The sequence below is a fragment of the Tursiops truncatus genome, chromosome 6 (assembly GCF_011762595.2).
Source record: "Tursiops truncatus isolate mTurTru1 chromosome 6, mTurTru1.mat.Y, whole genome shotgun sequence".
NCBI lineage: Eukaryota > Metazoa > Chordata > Mammalia > Artiodactyla > Delphinidae > Tursiops > Tursiops truncatus.
In genome coordinates, this window is record NC_047039.1 from 110,579,289 (window position 1) to 110,595,528 (window position 16,240).

General features: G+C 48.8%; 1 protein-coding gene across 5 annotated transcripts in view; it reads left to right on the forward strand.

Moving 5' to 3' along the window:
• The window catches only part of PRRC2B (proline rich coiled-coil 2B), a 58,621-nt gene that overhangs the window by 15,108 nt on the left and 27,273 nt on the right, over nt 1–16,240 (forward strand). For 4 of the 5 annotated variants that reach the window (XM_033858885.2, XM_033858886.2, XM_073805664.1 and 1 more), the window contains exons 9-13: nt 4,076–4,166; nt 6,620–6,812; nt 10,386–10,689; nt 12,281–12,468; nt 14,873–15,101. In XM_033858885.2, coding sequence (XP_033714776.1) covers nt 4,076–4,166; nt 6,620–6,812; nt 10,386–10,689; nt 12,281–12,468; nt 14,873–15,101 — 1,005 coding nt within the window. Of the gene's footprint in view, nt 1–4,075; nt 4,167–6,619; nt 6,813–7,350; nt 7,489–10,385; nt 10,690–12,280; nt 12,469–14,872; nt 15,102–16,240 lie in introns of those variants that run through there. The other variant, XM_073805663.1, reaches the window with a different exon arrangement.

Here is a 16,240-nt window from a genome sequence, read left to right on the forward strand (position 1 = left end):
CTGCCTTGTCTGTTCATTTTTTAGCACTGCGTTTTGATGAGCAGAAGTTTTCAGTTTTGATGAAGTTTAACTTACAAATTTGTGTTTTTTATGGTTTTTACTTTTGTGTCCTTTATAAAAAAATCTTTGTCTCTCCTTGGTGGCAAAGATACTCCCTTATGTTTTATAGTTTTAACACTTATTTTTGGATCTGTGATCCGTGTTGTATTAATTTGTATATGGTGTAGGATAGGGGTCGGAGTTCATTTTAATAAATTGGTTTGTCTAATTGTTCTGCACTGTTTGTGATAAGACTTTTCTTTCCCTATTGAGTTGCTTTGACACCTTTGCCAACAATCAGTTGATTGTATAAATGTGGGTCTATTTCTGGACCCTGTTTGTTCCTTTGATCTGTTTATTCATCCTTATGCCAATAGCATGCTGTAGCTTTATAGTAAGTTCTAAATTCAGTGGTGTAAGTTCTCCAGCTTTGTTCATGTTTAAGATTATTTGACTATTCTAAATTCTTTTCATTCTCATGTAAATTTAGAATCAACCGGTCAGTATTTTAAAAGCCTGCAGGCATTGTGGTTAAGATTGTGTTGAATTTATTTCTGGATAAATGAAATCTTAATTTTGAATCTCTTGTCCAGTAACTTGGTGAAACTTTCTCTATTAGGGCTTTCATTTCTCTCAGCAGTGTTTTATAGTTTTCAGTATAGAGGTCTTGAACATCTTTGTTATGTTTATTCCTGAGTATTTTATGTTTCTTGACGCTATCGTAAATGGTACTGGTTTTAAAAAAAAAAAGAAAAGTTTTGTATTTTAGTGTTTGATGCTATTATATAGACATACATAGAGCTGATTTTTGTGTGTGGACCTTGTACCAGACAGTTTGCTGAATGCATTCATTAGTTTTACTAGCTCTTGTTGATTTCTTAGAATTTTCTGCATAAACCATCATGTTGCCTGTAAATAGGGACAGATTAAATGCCTTTTCTTTTTCTTGCCTTATTGCAGTGTAGTACTTCCAGTACAATGTTGTATTCAAGTTCTGTATTCCTGATCTTAGGGAGAAAGTGTTTAGTGTTTCACCATTAAATATGATGATAGTTGTAAGGTTCTTGGAGATGTTCTTTATCAGATTGTGGAGATTCCTTTCTATTTCTAGTTTGCTGATTTTTTTTAATACATTTATTTATTTATGGCTGCGTTGGGTCTTCATTGCTGTGCGCAGGCTTTCTCTAGTGGCGGCGAGTGGGGGCTACTCTTTATTGTGGTGGGCGGGCTTCTCATTGTGGTGGCTTCTCTTGTTGCAGAGCATGGGCTTCAGTAGTTGTGGCACACGGGCTCAGTAGTTGTGGCTCACGGGCTGTAGAGCACAGGCTCAGTAGTTGTGGCGCACGGACTTAGTTGCCCCGTGGCATGTGGGATCTCAGTTCCCCAACCAGGGATCAGACCTGCGTCCCCTGTATTGGAAGGTGGATTCTTAACCACTGGACTACCGGGGAAGTCCCCCTGATATATTTTTTAATGCTAACCAACCTTGCATCCCTAGAATAAATTCCACCTACGTCTAGATTCAATTTGCTGATAGTTTCTTAAGATTCTTGGTGCCTGTGTTCATGGCAGATATTGGTCTGTAATTTTCTTTTAATATCGCCCTTGGGTTTTGATACCAGGTTTTGCTGGGCTCATAAGATGTGTTGGAAAATGTTCCTTCTCTACTTTCTGAAAGAGTTTCTGTTAGATTGGTATTAGTTTTTTCATAAATGCTTGATAAAATTCGCCAGTGAAACCGATTGGCCCTGGAATTTTCTTTCTAAAGACATTTGTGATAATAAATTTAACTTCTTTGATTAGTCATAGGGCTGCTCAGATTTCCGATGTTTCTGTGTCAGTATTTCATAAGTTGTGATTTTCAAGGGATTTGTTCCTTTCTTTTGAGTTGAACTTAGTGGTGTAAAGTTGTTGATAATATTCCTTTTTTTTTTTTTTCTGATGTCTGTAGGGTCTGTAGTGATACAGGTATCACCCTTTTTCATTCCTGATAATTAGCTAATTTGTATTTTTTCTCTTTTTCTTGTTCACTTCTGCTAAAGGCTTAGTAGTTTAATTAATCTTTACAAAGAGACAGCTTTTGGCCTTAGTTTTCTCCATTGTTTGATTGTTTTCTAGTTCACCAATCGTTTTAATTGGAGCTTTCTAGAGTTCTCATTTAATTCCATTGTAGTCAAGAGACCATATTCTGTATGACTTCAGTTCTTTCCAACTTATTAAGACTTGTTTTATGACCAAGATATATGGCCTATCTTGGTGAATATTCCAAGTGCATTTGAAAAGAATGTGTGTTCTATGAGTTGGATATCACATTCTGTAAATATCAGTGTAGTCAAGGTGGTTGGTAGTGGTGTTCAGATCTTATATACTTACATTTTTGTCTAGTTCTACCAGGTACTGAACGTGAGGTGTTAAACTCTCTGCTATAATTGTGGGTTTATCTATTTCTCCCTTTAATTCTGTCAGTTTTTGCTTCATTTATTTTGAAGCTGTTATGCACATTTATCATTTTTATGATTCTGACATATTGTCCCTTTATATTGTTTTCAAATATCCTTTTTTATCTCTCGTAACACTTCTTGTCTTGGAGTCTGTTTTGTCCTATGTTAGTATCATTGCTCTGACTTAAATTATTTATTGTTGTCATGGTGTATATTTTCCATCCATTCCCTTTAACCCACTTGTGTTTGTATATAAAGTGATGCTCTGGGAAACAGCATGTAATTGCACTTGCTTTATCGTCAAATCTAACTTGCCTTTTAATTGGATTGGGCTTTTTGTCGTCGTCTCCTTTTTTTAACGATATAATTCACTTGACAGATTTTCATATTACGTAAAATTTACCCTTATAAAGTCTAAAATTCAGATATTTTTCATATATTAACAGGTTTGTGCAGTCATCCTCCCTGTCTGATTCCAGAGCATTTCTGTCTCCCACGGAAGACGCCCATATACCCATCAGCAGAGTCACTCCCAGTTCCCACCTGCCCTCCACGCACACCCTTTGGCAAACGCTCATCTCCCTTCTGTCTCTGTGGATCTACCTTCTGTCTCTGTGGATTTGCTTGTTCTGGACGTTTCCTATCCATGGAATCCCACAGTAGAATACGTGGCTTTTCACATCTGGCTCTGTCACTTAGCATAATGTTTTCAAGGATCACCATGTTGCAGCATGTGTCTGAACTCTTTTAAAATCTTTTTTTAGTGGCCAAATACTCTTCCGTTGTATGGCTCTACCGCGTTTTGTGTACCCACTCATCAGTTGATGGTGACTTTCTGCCACCTGAGCCACTTGGGTAGGGGAGGGCCCTGGGGCAAAACGGCCACCCACGAATCTCACTGTTCAGGTGTCTGTATTGCTAGGGTGGCCTCCTGGCTGGCTTCTGCCTGCTTTTGCCCACTCTCCTCACCTCCTAATACACTTGCAGAGTATTTTGTCTAGATTTAAGAGCTGTTGTCTTAAGTCTAACCGGGGGGTGTTAGTCTAACCAGGCTACTTTGCTGTTACCTGTGCCAGCACTGTCCTTCATTTTTTTTTTTTTAAATAAATTATTTATTTACTTATCTTTGGCTGCGTCGGGTCTTCGTTGCTGCGCGGGCTTTCTCTAGTTGCATCGAGCGGGGGCTGCTCTTTGCTGCGGTGCGCGGGCTTCTCACTGCAGTGGCTTCTCTTGTTGCGGAGCACGGGCTCCGGGCGCGCAGGCTTCAGTAGTTGTGGCTCGCGGGCTCTAGAGCGCAGGCTCAGTAGTTGTGGCGCACGGGCTTAGTTGCTCCGTGGCCTGTGGGATCTTCCCGGACCAGGGCTCGAACCCGTGTCCCCTGCCTTGGCAGGCAGATTCCCGACCACCGCGCCACCAGGGAAGCCCTGTCTTTCATTTTTATCCGCAGTGTGTGTTCTGGTGGTGGCAGCTGGGTGGTGTGCCTTACCCAGCTGGGTTGGTGCAGCTCCTGACTGGAGGAAGCTCCCCAGTGGCGACCTTAGCACTGCTGAGACTCGCATTTTGTCTCACTTTCCCTGGCCGCGCTCCTGTTGCAGGCCTCCATGAAGAAGTGGACTACTCGGAGAAGTTGAAGTTCAGCGATGATGATGAGGAGGAGGAAGTTGTGAAGGACGGCAGGCCAAAGCGGTAAGTGTCCCTGTGCCGCTGATCGCTCCGCTCCCAAGGAGCATGACCTTAGCGGGATGTAAATGCACCTGTGTTCGTGGTGCTGCCGTGTGCCTGTCACCATGCCAAGTGCATTTCCTGGTTACCCCAGCAACCTCACAAGGGCAAATGCTCTTTCCATTTGCAGATGAGAGGGCCATAGCTTTTGAGGACAGCTGTTCAGGGATGGAGCCAGGATTTGCACCCAGGCGTGGCTGGCTGGCTGGCTGAGTCCTAGTGATTTAACCACTGTGCCGGTATTTTCCCAAGGGTGTCTTATAGACTGCTTGTTCATAGATTGCTTTGGGTGTAGTGCCCCAGGAGGCTTCTTTGGCCAAGCAGATTTGGGAAACTTTGCTTTCCACTTAACTGTTTACTAATAAATAGTTCCAAGGTTGTCCAGAGCCTAGAGTGTGCATACTGCCGTGTGCTGGGAATCTGGGGGGAGGCGGGTATGCCACATTTCCTGAACTTATTTGACCACTTTAATCTCTTTTTTTTTTTTTTGGATCATTCCATTGGACTGATTTTTACTCACAACACCTTTTGGAAAATACTTCATTGTAATCTAGTCCCTCTAGTTTTTTAGCATGATACCAGTAGTATTGGCTAGTACTTTTAAAAGAGCACCTATGGTTGCTTTAATTTGCTCCCCCCCGCCCCAGTACTGGCAAGAATGCTTCTTTTTGCGTGAAATTGCCTGCTTCCTTTGTATATTTATCTGTTAGACTTACTCTGCTTTCCGTTAAAATGTGATTACTGTTTTATATTGCTTAGATATTAGTGCTTTAATATTTTTGCCTTTGTCTCTTTTATTGTCAGTAATTGAATGTTTATGTAGTTGGGTCTGCAAGTCTTTGTTATTTCATCTTTCGCTTCAAAGCTCCTCTTGCGCAGGGAGCTGGTAATGATCTTCTGCCACTCTCTCAGATGATACACAAACAATTAAAGAATTGAGGCTTCTGTAATTTATTTTAATGTTGCTTGATTTCAACTGAAGCTTTGGATGCACTTGGGAAATAAATATCTATGGGTCAGTTTTTGGAACACTAAGCTCAGAAGGAGACGTGATCAAGAATTTAAATCAATGGCAAGCAAAGTTTTGCAGATTTATTGGAGCAGCAGGCCACTCTCTTCTTGTCTCTTTGAGTTGATGTGAATTGAATGTTCATCTGAAAGAGTTAGACCTGGGTTTTGGACCCAGTTCACCACTGGCTGTGACCAAGGACACATCAAATTGAGTCCACCAGCCACGACCTCAGTGTGTTCCCTGAGCTGGTTGAGACTCCTACTACAAGCTCCCCAGTCTTCTTTGACATTTTATTTCCCATCCACGATGGGTTCCTGAAACTTTCCTGTTCCATCCCTTCCTGTTCATTGTCTCTGGGGGCCACTGGGACCCACATCCTTTCTTTGCTGCACCATCGAGAGGCTGGCCAGCTCATGTCCTTCCTTCCCTCTCACCCTCACACTGTTCCTTAGTTGTCTTCTGCAGACTCGATCTCTCCTGGTGGGTCAGGAGGCTTCGTGTGGGCGCCCGCCTCTGACTGCAGTCCGGAGCCGCTAGCAGTTGTTGCCCAGTCTGTGGTGTCCCGATCCTCGCCCGCCCCACCTCCCTTCCACCTCCCGTGCGTGCGTGTGTGCTTGTGTGTGTGTGTGTGTGTGTGTGTGCGCGCGTGCGTGCGTGCGTGCGCACCTGCGCAGACACATACATTAGCCAGGTCTGACTCCCTGCCTTCCTCTGCGCTCCTGCTGGGTTTAGTGGGCACCACTGGAGAAGAGGTGCTGAGTAGATGCACATGTGTTTTGCCCCAGGGCCTTTGTTTACACTGGGGCACGTGAAGGTGAGCGCTGCACAGGTCTCCCTTCGGTTCGAGCCCTCCCGTAGCCTCCACTGGGCATCTCTCCTCCTGTTCCACGCTGTGTATGCTTTGCTCTGTTCCTCCTGCTCTTTATCGTGAACCAGCCAGTGAGCCTTCTTGTGCTGTTGCGAGGAGCATTTATTGAGCAACTCCTTTATGCAGAGCACAGGGCGGGAGCTGTGGCGTAAAGAGAAGGGCCTTCAGTGGGAGTCCTAGGCTCAGATCTCTTAGCTCCTCCTTGTGAAAACAGCTCCCCAACCTGTCGGAGACTCAATTACCAGCTCTTTAACATGGGGGAAGTAGAGACTTTTTTTTTTGGAGTAAATAAAGTAATGGGTGTGAGGCATCCTGCCAGGAGCTGTGTGTGTAAGGCTGACTTGGTAAACATTGGTGCTGATTTTGGTGCTCTGGGCATATCCTCTCACCTATAGAGGGGGTGCGGGGTAGGTCTGCTCTCATGAAGGAAATTGGCATGTAGACAGCCAACTTTGGAATTCCTAAGGGCCTGACCAGTGAGGCCAGACCATGCTTGGGCCGACTGGGAGAACTAACGCTCTGTGTGGTTTGTCGCAGGAACAGTTGGGACCCCAGGAGGCAGCGGCAATTGTCAGTGAGCTCTGCAGACAGTGCTGATGCCAAGCGCACCCAAGACGAAGGAAAGGACTGGGGCGAAACAGGAGGCAGAACCCGTGTCGTCCGGAAGGTGCCAGAACCTCAGCCGCCTTCTAGGAAGCTTCACAGCTGGGTGTCAGGCCCTGACTACCAGGTACCGTGGGCACCGCAGGGTTCTGTGCCTGTGGTTAGCTGGGACAAGCGCACGCACACACACACACACACACACACACACACACACACGAGCCGGACGGACACACACACACACACACAGACACGCACGCACACACGCACACACACGCACACACACACACACGCACGCGCACACACACACACACAGACACGCACGCACACACACGCACACACACACACGCACGCGCACACACACTTTTTTTTGATTTAAAATTTTTCTTTTAAAATTTTGAAAACAGTCACAAACTTACAGAAAAGTTGGTGTAATACAAAGAGTATTTTTTCTGAACCATTTGAAGAGTAAGTCGCCAGCCTGATCAGGCCGTCACCACGGAACACTTTGGTATCTATTTCCTGCCAAAACATGACATTCACTCTAGGTAACCAGTCAAATCCAGGAAACTAGCATTGACACATCACTGCCATCTAATCCTCAGACTCCATTCCACTTTTACCCATTGTCCCATTCATGTTCTTCATACAGAAGGATCCAGTTCAGAGTCACACGCTGCCTCAGGTATCCTGCTCTTGAGTTCCCTTCAGTCTGAAGCAGCTTTTCAGCCTTTGCTAAACCTTCATGACATTGATACCTGGGAAGATGACAAGCCAACTATTTTGTGGAATGCACTTCAAATCGGGTTTGTCTGGTGCTTCCTCATGATTGGGTTCAAGGTTTCCATTTTTTTGGCTAGAATCTCTCAAAACTGTCACTGACTCTTCTCATTGCATCCTACTGGGTGACCGTGATTCCACTCTGCCCGCTCTGACAACCTTCACTTTGATCTCTTGATTAAGGTGGTGGCTACCAAGCTTCACACCATGGGACTTTCACACACTCTTCCAGATTTGTAATTGATAGCAATTTTGTGGGGAATTACTCTGAGACTACGAATATCCTGTTTCTCATCAAATTTTTAATTAATTAATATCAGTGGGTTATAGTCTGTTGCTCTCATTGTTTCTGTTGATGTTCAGATTGTCTTTGATTTGGGAGCGTCTTCAAGCTGGCAGCTGTGTGCTTTTTACATCTCCATTCTTTTTTTGAGGAATTCCTTGCTTTCTGATAGAACAAGTATTTTTTTAAGCTCCTTTTGTCCTTATGCTACCTTGGCCCTGGAGTCAGCCTTTAATGATATTTAGAAACTAATATCTGGGCACCAGGAGTACTACTGCTGTTAGAGTGCCACAGCTCCTGGACCTTCTCCGTGGACAGAGTCAGGAAGTGTAGGTATGTGACACACACACATGAATCACAAGGATATCTCAGGTTCCACAGAGGTCATTCTAGCTGTTTGCCATTGTCCCTAGTATTTGTACCTATTCGGTCAGGCTCCCTGTTTCTGCCCCCACCCTCTCTCCCTTGCACAGGTGCCCTCCTCAGCCACTCAGATGTCAGTGCACCCCACCTCCACATGGCTCTGAATTTCCCTGCTGGGCCATCTCTTCTGGGGGTTTCTTCTTCACCCTGCTTGGTTGGGCCCCAGCTCCCACACCAGCCACATCTCCATGTGCACACTCTCGTCACCTGCCCTGGGCTCTGACCACCTGCCCTGAGCTCTCTGACTCCCGGGCACCAGGTGCCTGCCTTGTTCTGCCACCTCGCGTGACTTTCGGACTGAATTGAGCAGGAGGGGCAGAGCTGGGGATGGGAAGGCGTTAATTTAAATACGCTTTGGCAAAATTGCCCTTTTTGATGCACTTTGCTATTTAAAGGGGTCCTGTTCCGCATCTCGGTATAAAGTAACAGTGCTCGGTACAGGGGACACAAGTGAAGATAGACACAATACGACTCTTGTAAATTACCTTGCAGTTAATCCAAATTTCATTCACATACTGGGGTTGCTCAGTGTTCAAAAGAAGGTTTCACTTTTATCTGCTTATAACAACACTGAATTATCTGAATAGAGTCAACAAAGATAAAATCTCTATAACTTTTATGGATCCAAATTTCTGAAAAGATTTTCACACTTTAAATACTTTGCAGAACATTTAGTTTATAAAATGATAGCTCATCTTCGGGCAGCTCTGAAAGGCACATCTGTAGTCTTGATGATGTGCCTCAAGAGTATAGCCTTTGATTCTGCTATTTCATTTCTGGGAAATTCTGAAGGGAATAATAGTCAGGGATAGGCCTTAGGATCATCTGCAAGGATGTATCGAACACCAGGGGATAAGGTAGGTCATGGGATAGATGAGCCGTGGGGTGAGACAGGGCACAGCCTTTATGGAGCATGGACAGATGGCAGCGGTCAAGGGCAAAGGAGAAGAGTGCACGCTTTGGTAAAAGGTACCTTCGTGCTTCTAAGTTAGAAGTTTATAATCTTGTGATTGTAGCAATTGTCTCTGGATTATGAGAAGTTACTTTTTAGGAGAAAACTCCTTGGCTACAGTCACTGTGTGACATATTGCTTTTATGGAGGTGTAATTCACATACACAAAAAGGCATAGATCTTGTTTTTTTATGTTTGATGACTTTTTGACAATTATACACATCTGTGTAGCTACCGCTCAAAACAGGAAGTTGTATATTTTTTTATGCTAGTCCTACCTCATTGGAATTCCAGTGGCTGGGGTCCAGTTAAACACGCCCGTCATCTATTATTGCATGTTCTGCCTGCAGCTTCACTTCCTGCCCATCAGTGAGAAATCTTCCCCGTGTTGGTGGTTTTTCACGCTGCATTGGTGGCACCCTGCTTGTTTGTCCAGTAACTGACAACGAGCGGGAGATTCAAAAGTGGATGAAATATCCAAAAGAGACGCTTTTAGAGATGCTTATTTATTTTTATATATAAAGAATCACTTTGAAACCTTACGTCTGAGTGTGAATTTCAATTTCTTGTGGCCCTTCGTATCCAGAGGTGTATGTATTGTCGTGGGAGAAGCAGTAGAGCAGTTTTGTGGCTAAGAAATGATGAGTGTGTGCTTTCCTGCTCTTGGTATTTAGCTGGGGAGGCCCTAATCTTTTTTTTTTTTTTTTTCTTGGTACACGGGCCTCTCACTGTTGTGGCCTCTCCCGTTGCGGAGCACAGGCTCCGGACACGCAGGCTCAGTGGCCATGGCTCACGGGCCCAGCCGCTCCGCAGCATGTGGGATCCTGGCGGACCGGGTCACAAACCCGTTTCCCCTGCATCGGCAGGCGGACTCTCAACCACTGCGGCGCCGGGGAAGCCCGAGGCCCTAATCTTGTGTGCTCAGTAGTGGTGGTGAGAGCGTCCATTTTCTCAGTGTTTCCTGCGTGTCTGTCACGGCGTTGAGTGCTTTGCAAACGACTCAATGTACCTTCACAATCCCGAGGGCTTCCTTTATTACCGTTCAAAACGAGAAACTAAGGTGTAGAACACTGGCGCTCACCCAAGCCTCATTCCAAATATAGTAAAGGGCAGAGCAGGATTGAAACCCAGGTCCGCCTGCCGCGGGGCCGCGCTGCCTCTCTAAGGTGCGTGAGGGTCCTGGGAAGGAGAGCCCATCCCATCCTGGGGGCGCCTGTGCCCGGGTTGTGATGTGCGTTTCATCTGAGACCGTCTCCTCTCGGCAGAAGTCCTCCGTGGGCAGTGTGTTCCGGCAGCAGTCTGTCGAGGACAAAGAGGACAAGCCACCCCCGAGGCAGAAGTTCGTCCAGTCGGAGATGTCCGAGGCCGTGGAGCGAGCCCGAAAGCGCCGGGAAGAGGAGGAGCGCCGGGCCCGGGAGGAGAGGTTGGCCGCCTGTGCCGCCAAACTCAAGCAGCTGGACCAGAAGTGCAGGCGGGCTCAGAAGGCGGGCGGGGCCCAGGAGCCGGCGGGGAAGGAGGCGCCCCGCTCTCCAGGCGCCCCACAGGAGAATGGCCCAGCTGTCCGCAGAGGTGAGCTGTAGGGCCCCGTCCCATGACCTGGAAACCCAACGCTGTGTCGCTGGTTGGTTGTCTGCGTCTCCCTGGCTTTTTAGCACCACCGTGGCTCACAGCTGACGTGTGGGAGTCCCGGTTGTTAAGAGCCTCGGCCTGGGCCAGGTGCCTGGGTTCACATCCCATTTCTACCGCTTAAACCAGCTATCCAGGCGCCTCACGTCTCTGGCGCGCGTTCCTGAGTCTGTGAAGTGGGTTGACGAGAGCTTGTACCTCCCCGCATGCTGAGGGCCCACGGGGGAGCGTGTGCACGAAGCACTTGGCGATTTCTAGATGCAGAAAAGCACTCACGTACTCACGGCAACGCCACCGGTTTTGTCATTGCCGGTGTTACCACCCGGCTCGACTGAAGACGCGGGTGCCGGAGGACTTCAGTAGGAGCACGGGATCTCTCTCGGGACATTGAAAGAAGCCTGCCTGCTGTTAGCATACATTTTCCCCGACAGTTATTCTAAGAGGAGTGGATCGCGTGGCTGCACAAGAGACGTTGAATAGCATTAGGTGGTGGAGGGCGTCTCTTGCTGCAGTTTTAAAGCACGGGATCAGCTGTGTTTTTTGTGACTTTCTTGAATCAACTAAAACCAACTCTCAAGTAGAGAGGGGCCTGATGTCAGTTTCAGTCGCTGAGAGCTTCTCCGAGGGAAGTCTTACTGGTGATACGATGGCCGTCAGAGCCCTTCTGGCCGAGGAAGTCAGAGAAATCGGCCCTTGTCCTCCTGCAAATACATGTCCTGTCACTGAAGTCTGAGTGAAGCCTGGGCCCAGTGTCAGGGACTCACTGAGCGGGGGCAGTGGAGAGTCCAGGAAGTAGATGGCGGGAGCGAGCTTGGGCCTGGGTGTGGGGTGTGCCCTGAGCCCCTCTGCACCTGCCCTGCCTGTCAGTGTTCCGCTGGGACGCTGGGTCCCCAAGGCTTTGCACTGGCGTTTGTTTGCCTCCTGCGGTAGATTTAAGAGCACAGGATGTCAATTATATCTCAATAAAGCTGGACAAGAGAAAGAATGCAAAGCTGGGATGGGGCAGGAAAGAAGGGACTTGCAGGGAGAAGAGTGATATGGGAGGCTTACTTCTTGTCAGGCACTATTTTAAGTGCATTACGTGGATCGTCTCAGCGAATTAATTCTCCAGAGGCCCGGTGGGGTAGGTGCAGTTGTTGCCCTCATTGAACAGATGAGGACACGGGCCAGCGGGGCTGCCTGGCCGGCCGGCTCACACAGCCTTGGGTGGAGGGTGGATGTGGGGCTCTTGTTGAGCCCCCACCGCTCTGCTTTACTGGGGTCTGTTTTAACAGAGCCCCTCCCACCCGGAACCACATCCCGGCTCTCCTGCTGACTGTGTGACCTCAGGCGGTTCCTCTGATCTCTCGACCCTTAGTTTTCTCCCCTCTGGAGCGATGACGATGTGGGGGAGTCCGTGAGCTTGTGCGTGGGGACCATGTAGCACAGTGCCGGGTTTGAGGACTGCCAACAGGAAAAAGCGTCTGCCCTGGACATCGCTCAGCTGAGCTTTGGTGAGCTCACCTGGCCGTTTCCCTGCTTCTTTGTTCCGCAGGCTCCCCCGAGTTCTCTGCCCAGGAAGCCCCCAGCACGTTTTCGGAAGAAGCCCCTACAGCTCCTCCAGCTGTGGCTCAGGGCGGCGGCAGTGACGAGCGGGCCAGGGAGCCTGGGTCCCCCGCGCAGGAGTTCAGCAAGTACCAGAAGTCGCTTCCGCCCAGGTTCCAGCGCCAGCAGCAGCAGCAGGTAAACAGGAGTCGCTCAGTAGGTGTGAACAGACGTGCCCGTGGAGTGGCTGTCGCCTCTCCTTTCCCCACGCCCCCTTCCAGTAGAACAGACAATAGAAACCCACCCTCGTATACGCCAGTCAGCAGCAGGGGTGCGGGGAGTGAGGGCCTCGGGGCGTCAGCCCCTGTGGATGAAAGCCCCTGGTGGCAGTTCATGGACCCTGTTGTCTAACGCTGGTAAGGACTGGGTAGAGGTGCCTGAGTGGTTTTCATCCAGAGGTGCACACGGTGGCCACTCCCTACACTGACAGCGGCCGCACCCTGGGTGCCTCCCAAGGAGTAGGGAAGGCCTGCGAGCTGCTTGGAGAGCCTCCGAGAGAGGCGTGTTAGCGTTCCGTTAAGAATGTAGGTTTGTAGGTTTTGAATCAAGACAGCTTTGGGTTCTGGTCCTGCTGGTGCAGCTTATTCAGCTGTGTGTGGCTTTGGGCGGGTCAGTGTAAAGCGGAAGGAATGAGTCCCTGCCTCTCGGCATGGCGGTGAGGTTTCTGTGATGCCTGTAAACTGGTTTACCGGTGTGATCAATATCATCTTTAATGGTGCTCCATGAATCTTACGAAGGACCTACTCTTTGCTCTGAGGAAGATCATATGGGTAATGGTTGTAATTCCAGCAGTCTCTTACAGGCCTGGTGATATTGCTGAGCTGGAACCACTCACCGGCAGTTGTTTGTCTTACAGGCATAATCGGTGAAGCTTATTACTGATGAACAATGCATTTGGGTGGGAAACAGATCACGCGTGGACGTTACTTAGTTCAGCAGCTAGGTGTGCAGTAAATTATTGTTAATAATCGAAAAAGTTTCAGAACGTGGGTGCCCTGGAGACACAGATCAAAGTCTCCGCCTTTCCCCAGAATCTCTTTTAGTTGCCTTTAAAACGTTCACCCCCAGACCCTGCTTTCCTTGGGCTCCTAGGAAGCATTCCAGAAGCTCACCATGTCCTGTGCTCTAAGCAGTAAGTTACATTCCTTGTGCTCGTGTAGCATTGTGCTGTGAGCAGGCGCCGTGCAGTTACTCCCGGGCTTGGCGAAGAATTACTGCTGACTGGAGAGATCTCTGGAGTAACTCGAGCCAGACACAGTAGTAACAGTTGCTCTAGGTAACTCTTCTGTGGGGCAGTGACAGGTAAACCCGTCCTTAAGATTAGAAAGAAGTCTGACGTGTCAGAGCAGCCTGAAGGAGTCTGGAAAGCAGACTGTCTGGTCTGCTTCCCTGGGGAGCTGGGGTCTAGACAGGAGGAGGAGCTGTGGGCAGAGACCAGCGGAGTTCTGCTTACTGAGTTCTGAGTGCTCCGAAGAAGTGCTTGAGCCCTGGCGAGCCTTCCAGGGAATCCAGCCCAGGCTGGGATTGTGCCAGCCGGCTGGCAGGAAAGGGTGTGTCCTCCTTGTTTGGCTCTGCACCTGCATCCTGCCAGAATGCTGGTTCGGGACGCAGTTGTGAGGGCAGCCCTGGAGGTCACTGGTGCTGCGGAGCAGGGTCTGAGATGAACCCTCACTGGGTCCAGGTTCTTGATTTTTAATACTCTATTGATGCTTTACGTGTGTCCTTTTGTGCAGTGAATTTTCTTCCTACCAAGTCTGGTGGTAGAGGTGAGGATACTGCAGTGAACTTGGCATGTAGTCTCTTGGTTTAGGGAGGGAAACAACCAACAACAGTTACACAGGAGCAGCACCAGTGCTGTGGGAGCCGAGGACGGGGGACCTGGTCTTGCCTCAGGAACTGTGGCGGGTTCGCAGAGGCAGTGCTCTTTAAGCCAAAACCTGAAGCATGGGTAGGGCTGAGCGGGTTTGGGGCCGGAGGGAACAGAGGGCCCGGCGTGTTTCCAAGACCGGAAGCGGGCGGGCGGGCAGGCAGGCATGTGGAGTGGAGGGCCGGGGCAGTCGTGGGAGGCGATGCTGGAGAGGCGGGTGGGGCAGGACCCGCAGGGCCCTGTAGGTCATGTGCAGCCCTGTCGGACCCGGGCTGTTAGAGGCAGAGCTGTGGAGGACCCTTGAAGACTCCTGACGTGGTCAGGGCGTTGGAGTGAGGAGGGTGGATTGAAGGGGCAGAAGGAGGGGAGGCGGAGGAGTGTCGTCTGGTGGTGTTGCCGACAGGGAGATATGCCCTGGGAGCTGTGCCGGTCACGTCAGCTCCAGGAGAGTGTTTGATCTAAATGAAAGCCCAGCCTGCAGAGGAGCCTAAGGGCCCAGTTGCGATGATGGCACGACTGTCTGTCAGTCCTGGGAGAGAGCCAGAGCCTGAATGCTGTAATGCCCCTGGGGCCTCCCCTCTGTGGTCTTCTGTTCTGGGTGGGTTGTCTCTGCCACCTGATGGAAAGCTGGAAGAGTGTGTGTGCGTGCACACGCACTGCCTCTCTGCCCCGCAGCACCTGCCCAACTGGGTGTCTCTCCCTGGTCAGGAGCAGCTGTACAGGATGCAGCACTGGCAGCCGGTGTGCCCTCCGCCGCCCCACCCGCAGCGCACCTTCTACCCGCACCATCCTCAGATGCTGGGCTTCGACCCCAGGTGGATGATGATGCCTTCCTACATGGACCCACGAATCCCACCCACTCGGACCCCAGTGGATTTCTATCCCTCAGCCCTACATCCCTCGGGTAAGCACCGTGGTCCAGTGGGCCATCCCTGTGGAACTCAGGACAGTGTGGTGTTTAAGGGTATTGCCTTGGGAGGTAGACAGACCCACCTGGATTCCAGTCTGACCTCTTTGCAAGTCACATATCCAGTCTTGAGTTTTACTTCCCAAAATGAGGGTACGGTAGTACCTCGCACAAAGAATCGTCAGGAAGAGACCTTAAGATTATGCATTGTAAATTGCTTTAATTAATTTTTATATCTCTGCCATGTTGTTTTGTCCGTCTTTCCATTCTTTAATGTTCTTTGTGTTTTCTCTCTTATTTTCCTTGATTAGTCTTTCCCAAGGTTTGTCTAATGCCCTTTTTAAAAAAAAAAATTTATTTATTTATTTATTTTTGGCTGCATAGTGTGTTCGTTGCTGCGTGCAGGCTTTCTCTAGTTGGCGGCGAGCAGGGGTACTCTTTGTTGTGGTGTGCAGGCTTCTCACTGCCGTGGCTTCTCTTGTTGCGGGCTCTAGGTGCGCAGGCTTCAAGTAGTTGTGGTTTGCGGGCTCTAGAGTGCAGGCTCAGTAGTTGTGGCACACAGGCTTCAGTAGTTGTGGTGTGTGGGCTCAGTAGTTGTGGCGCACAGGCTTAGTTGCTCCGTGGCATGTGGGATCTTCCCGGACCAGGGCTCGAACCCGTGTCCCCTGAATTGGCAGGCGGATTCTTAACCACTGTGCCACCAGGGAAGTCCTAATGCCATTTTTTTAATGCTGTTTTTTTTTTTTAATAAACTGAATTTATTTTTTATTTTATTTTTTTAATTTTTTTTTTTTTTGCGGTACGCGGGCCTCTCACTGTTGTGTCTTCTCCTGTTGCGGAGCGCAGGCTCAGCGGCCATGGCTCACGGGCCCAGCCACTCCGCGGCATGTGGGATCTTCCCGGACCGGGACACAAACCCGCGTCCCCTGCATCGGCAGGAGGACTCTCAACCGCTGCGCCACCAGGGAAACCCCTAAAGCTACTTTTAAAAAGCATCTTTTGGATTTCTTAATTCCTGTATTTTATTTGGTTTTTATTTCATTAACTTTGCTTTCTTTTCCCCCTCATTATTTCCATTGAAAGTATTTTGTTCTTTTTCTAACTGATTATGTTGATGAGCTCATTAGTTTCTGACT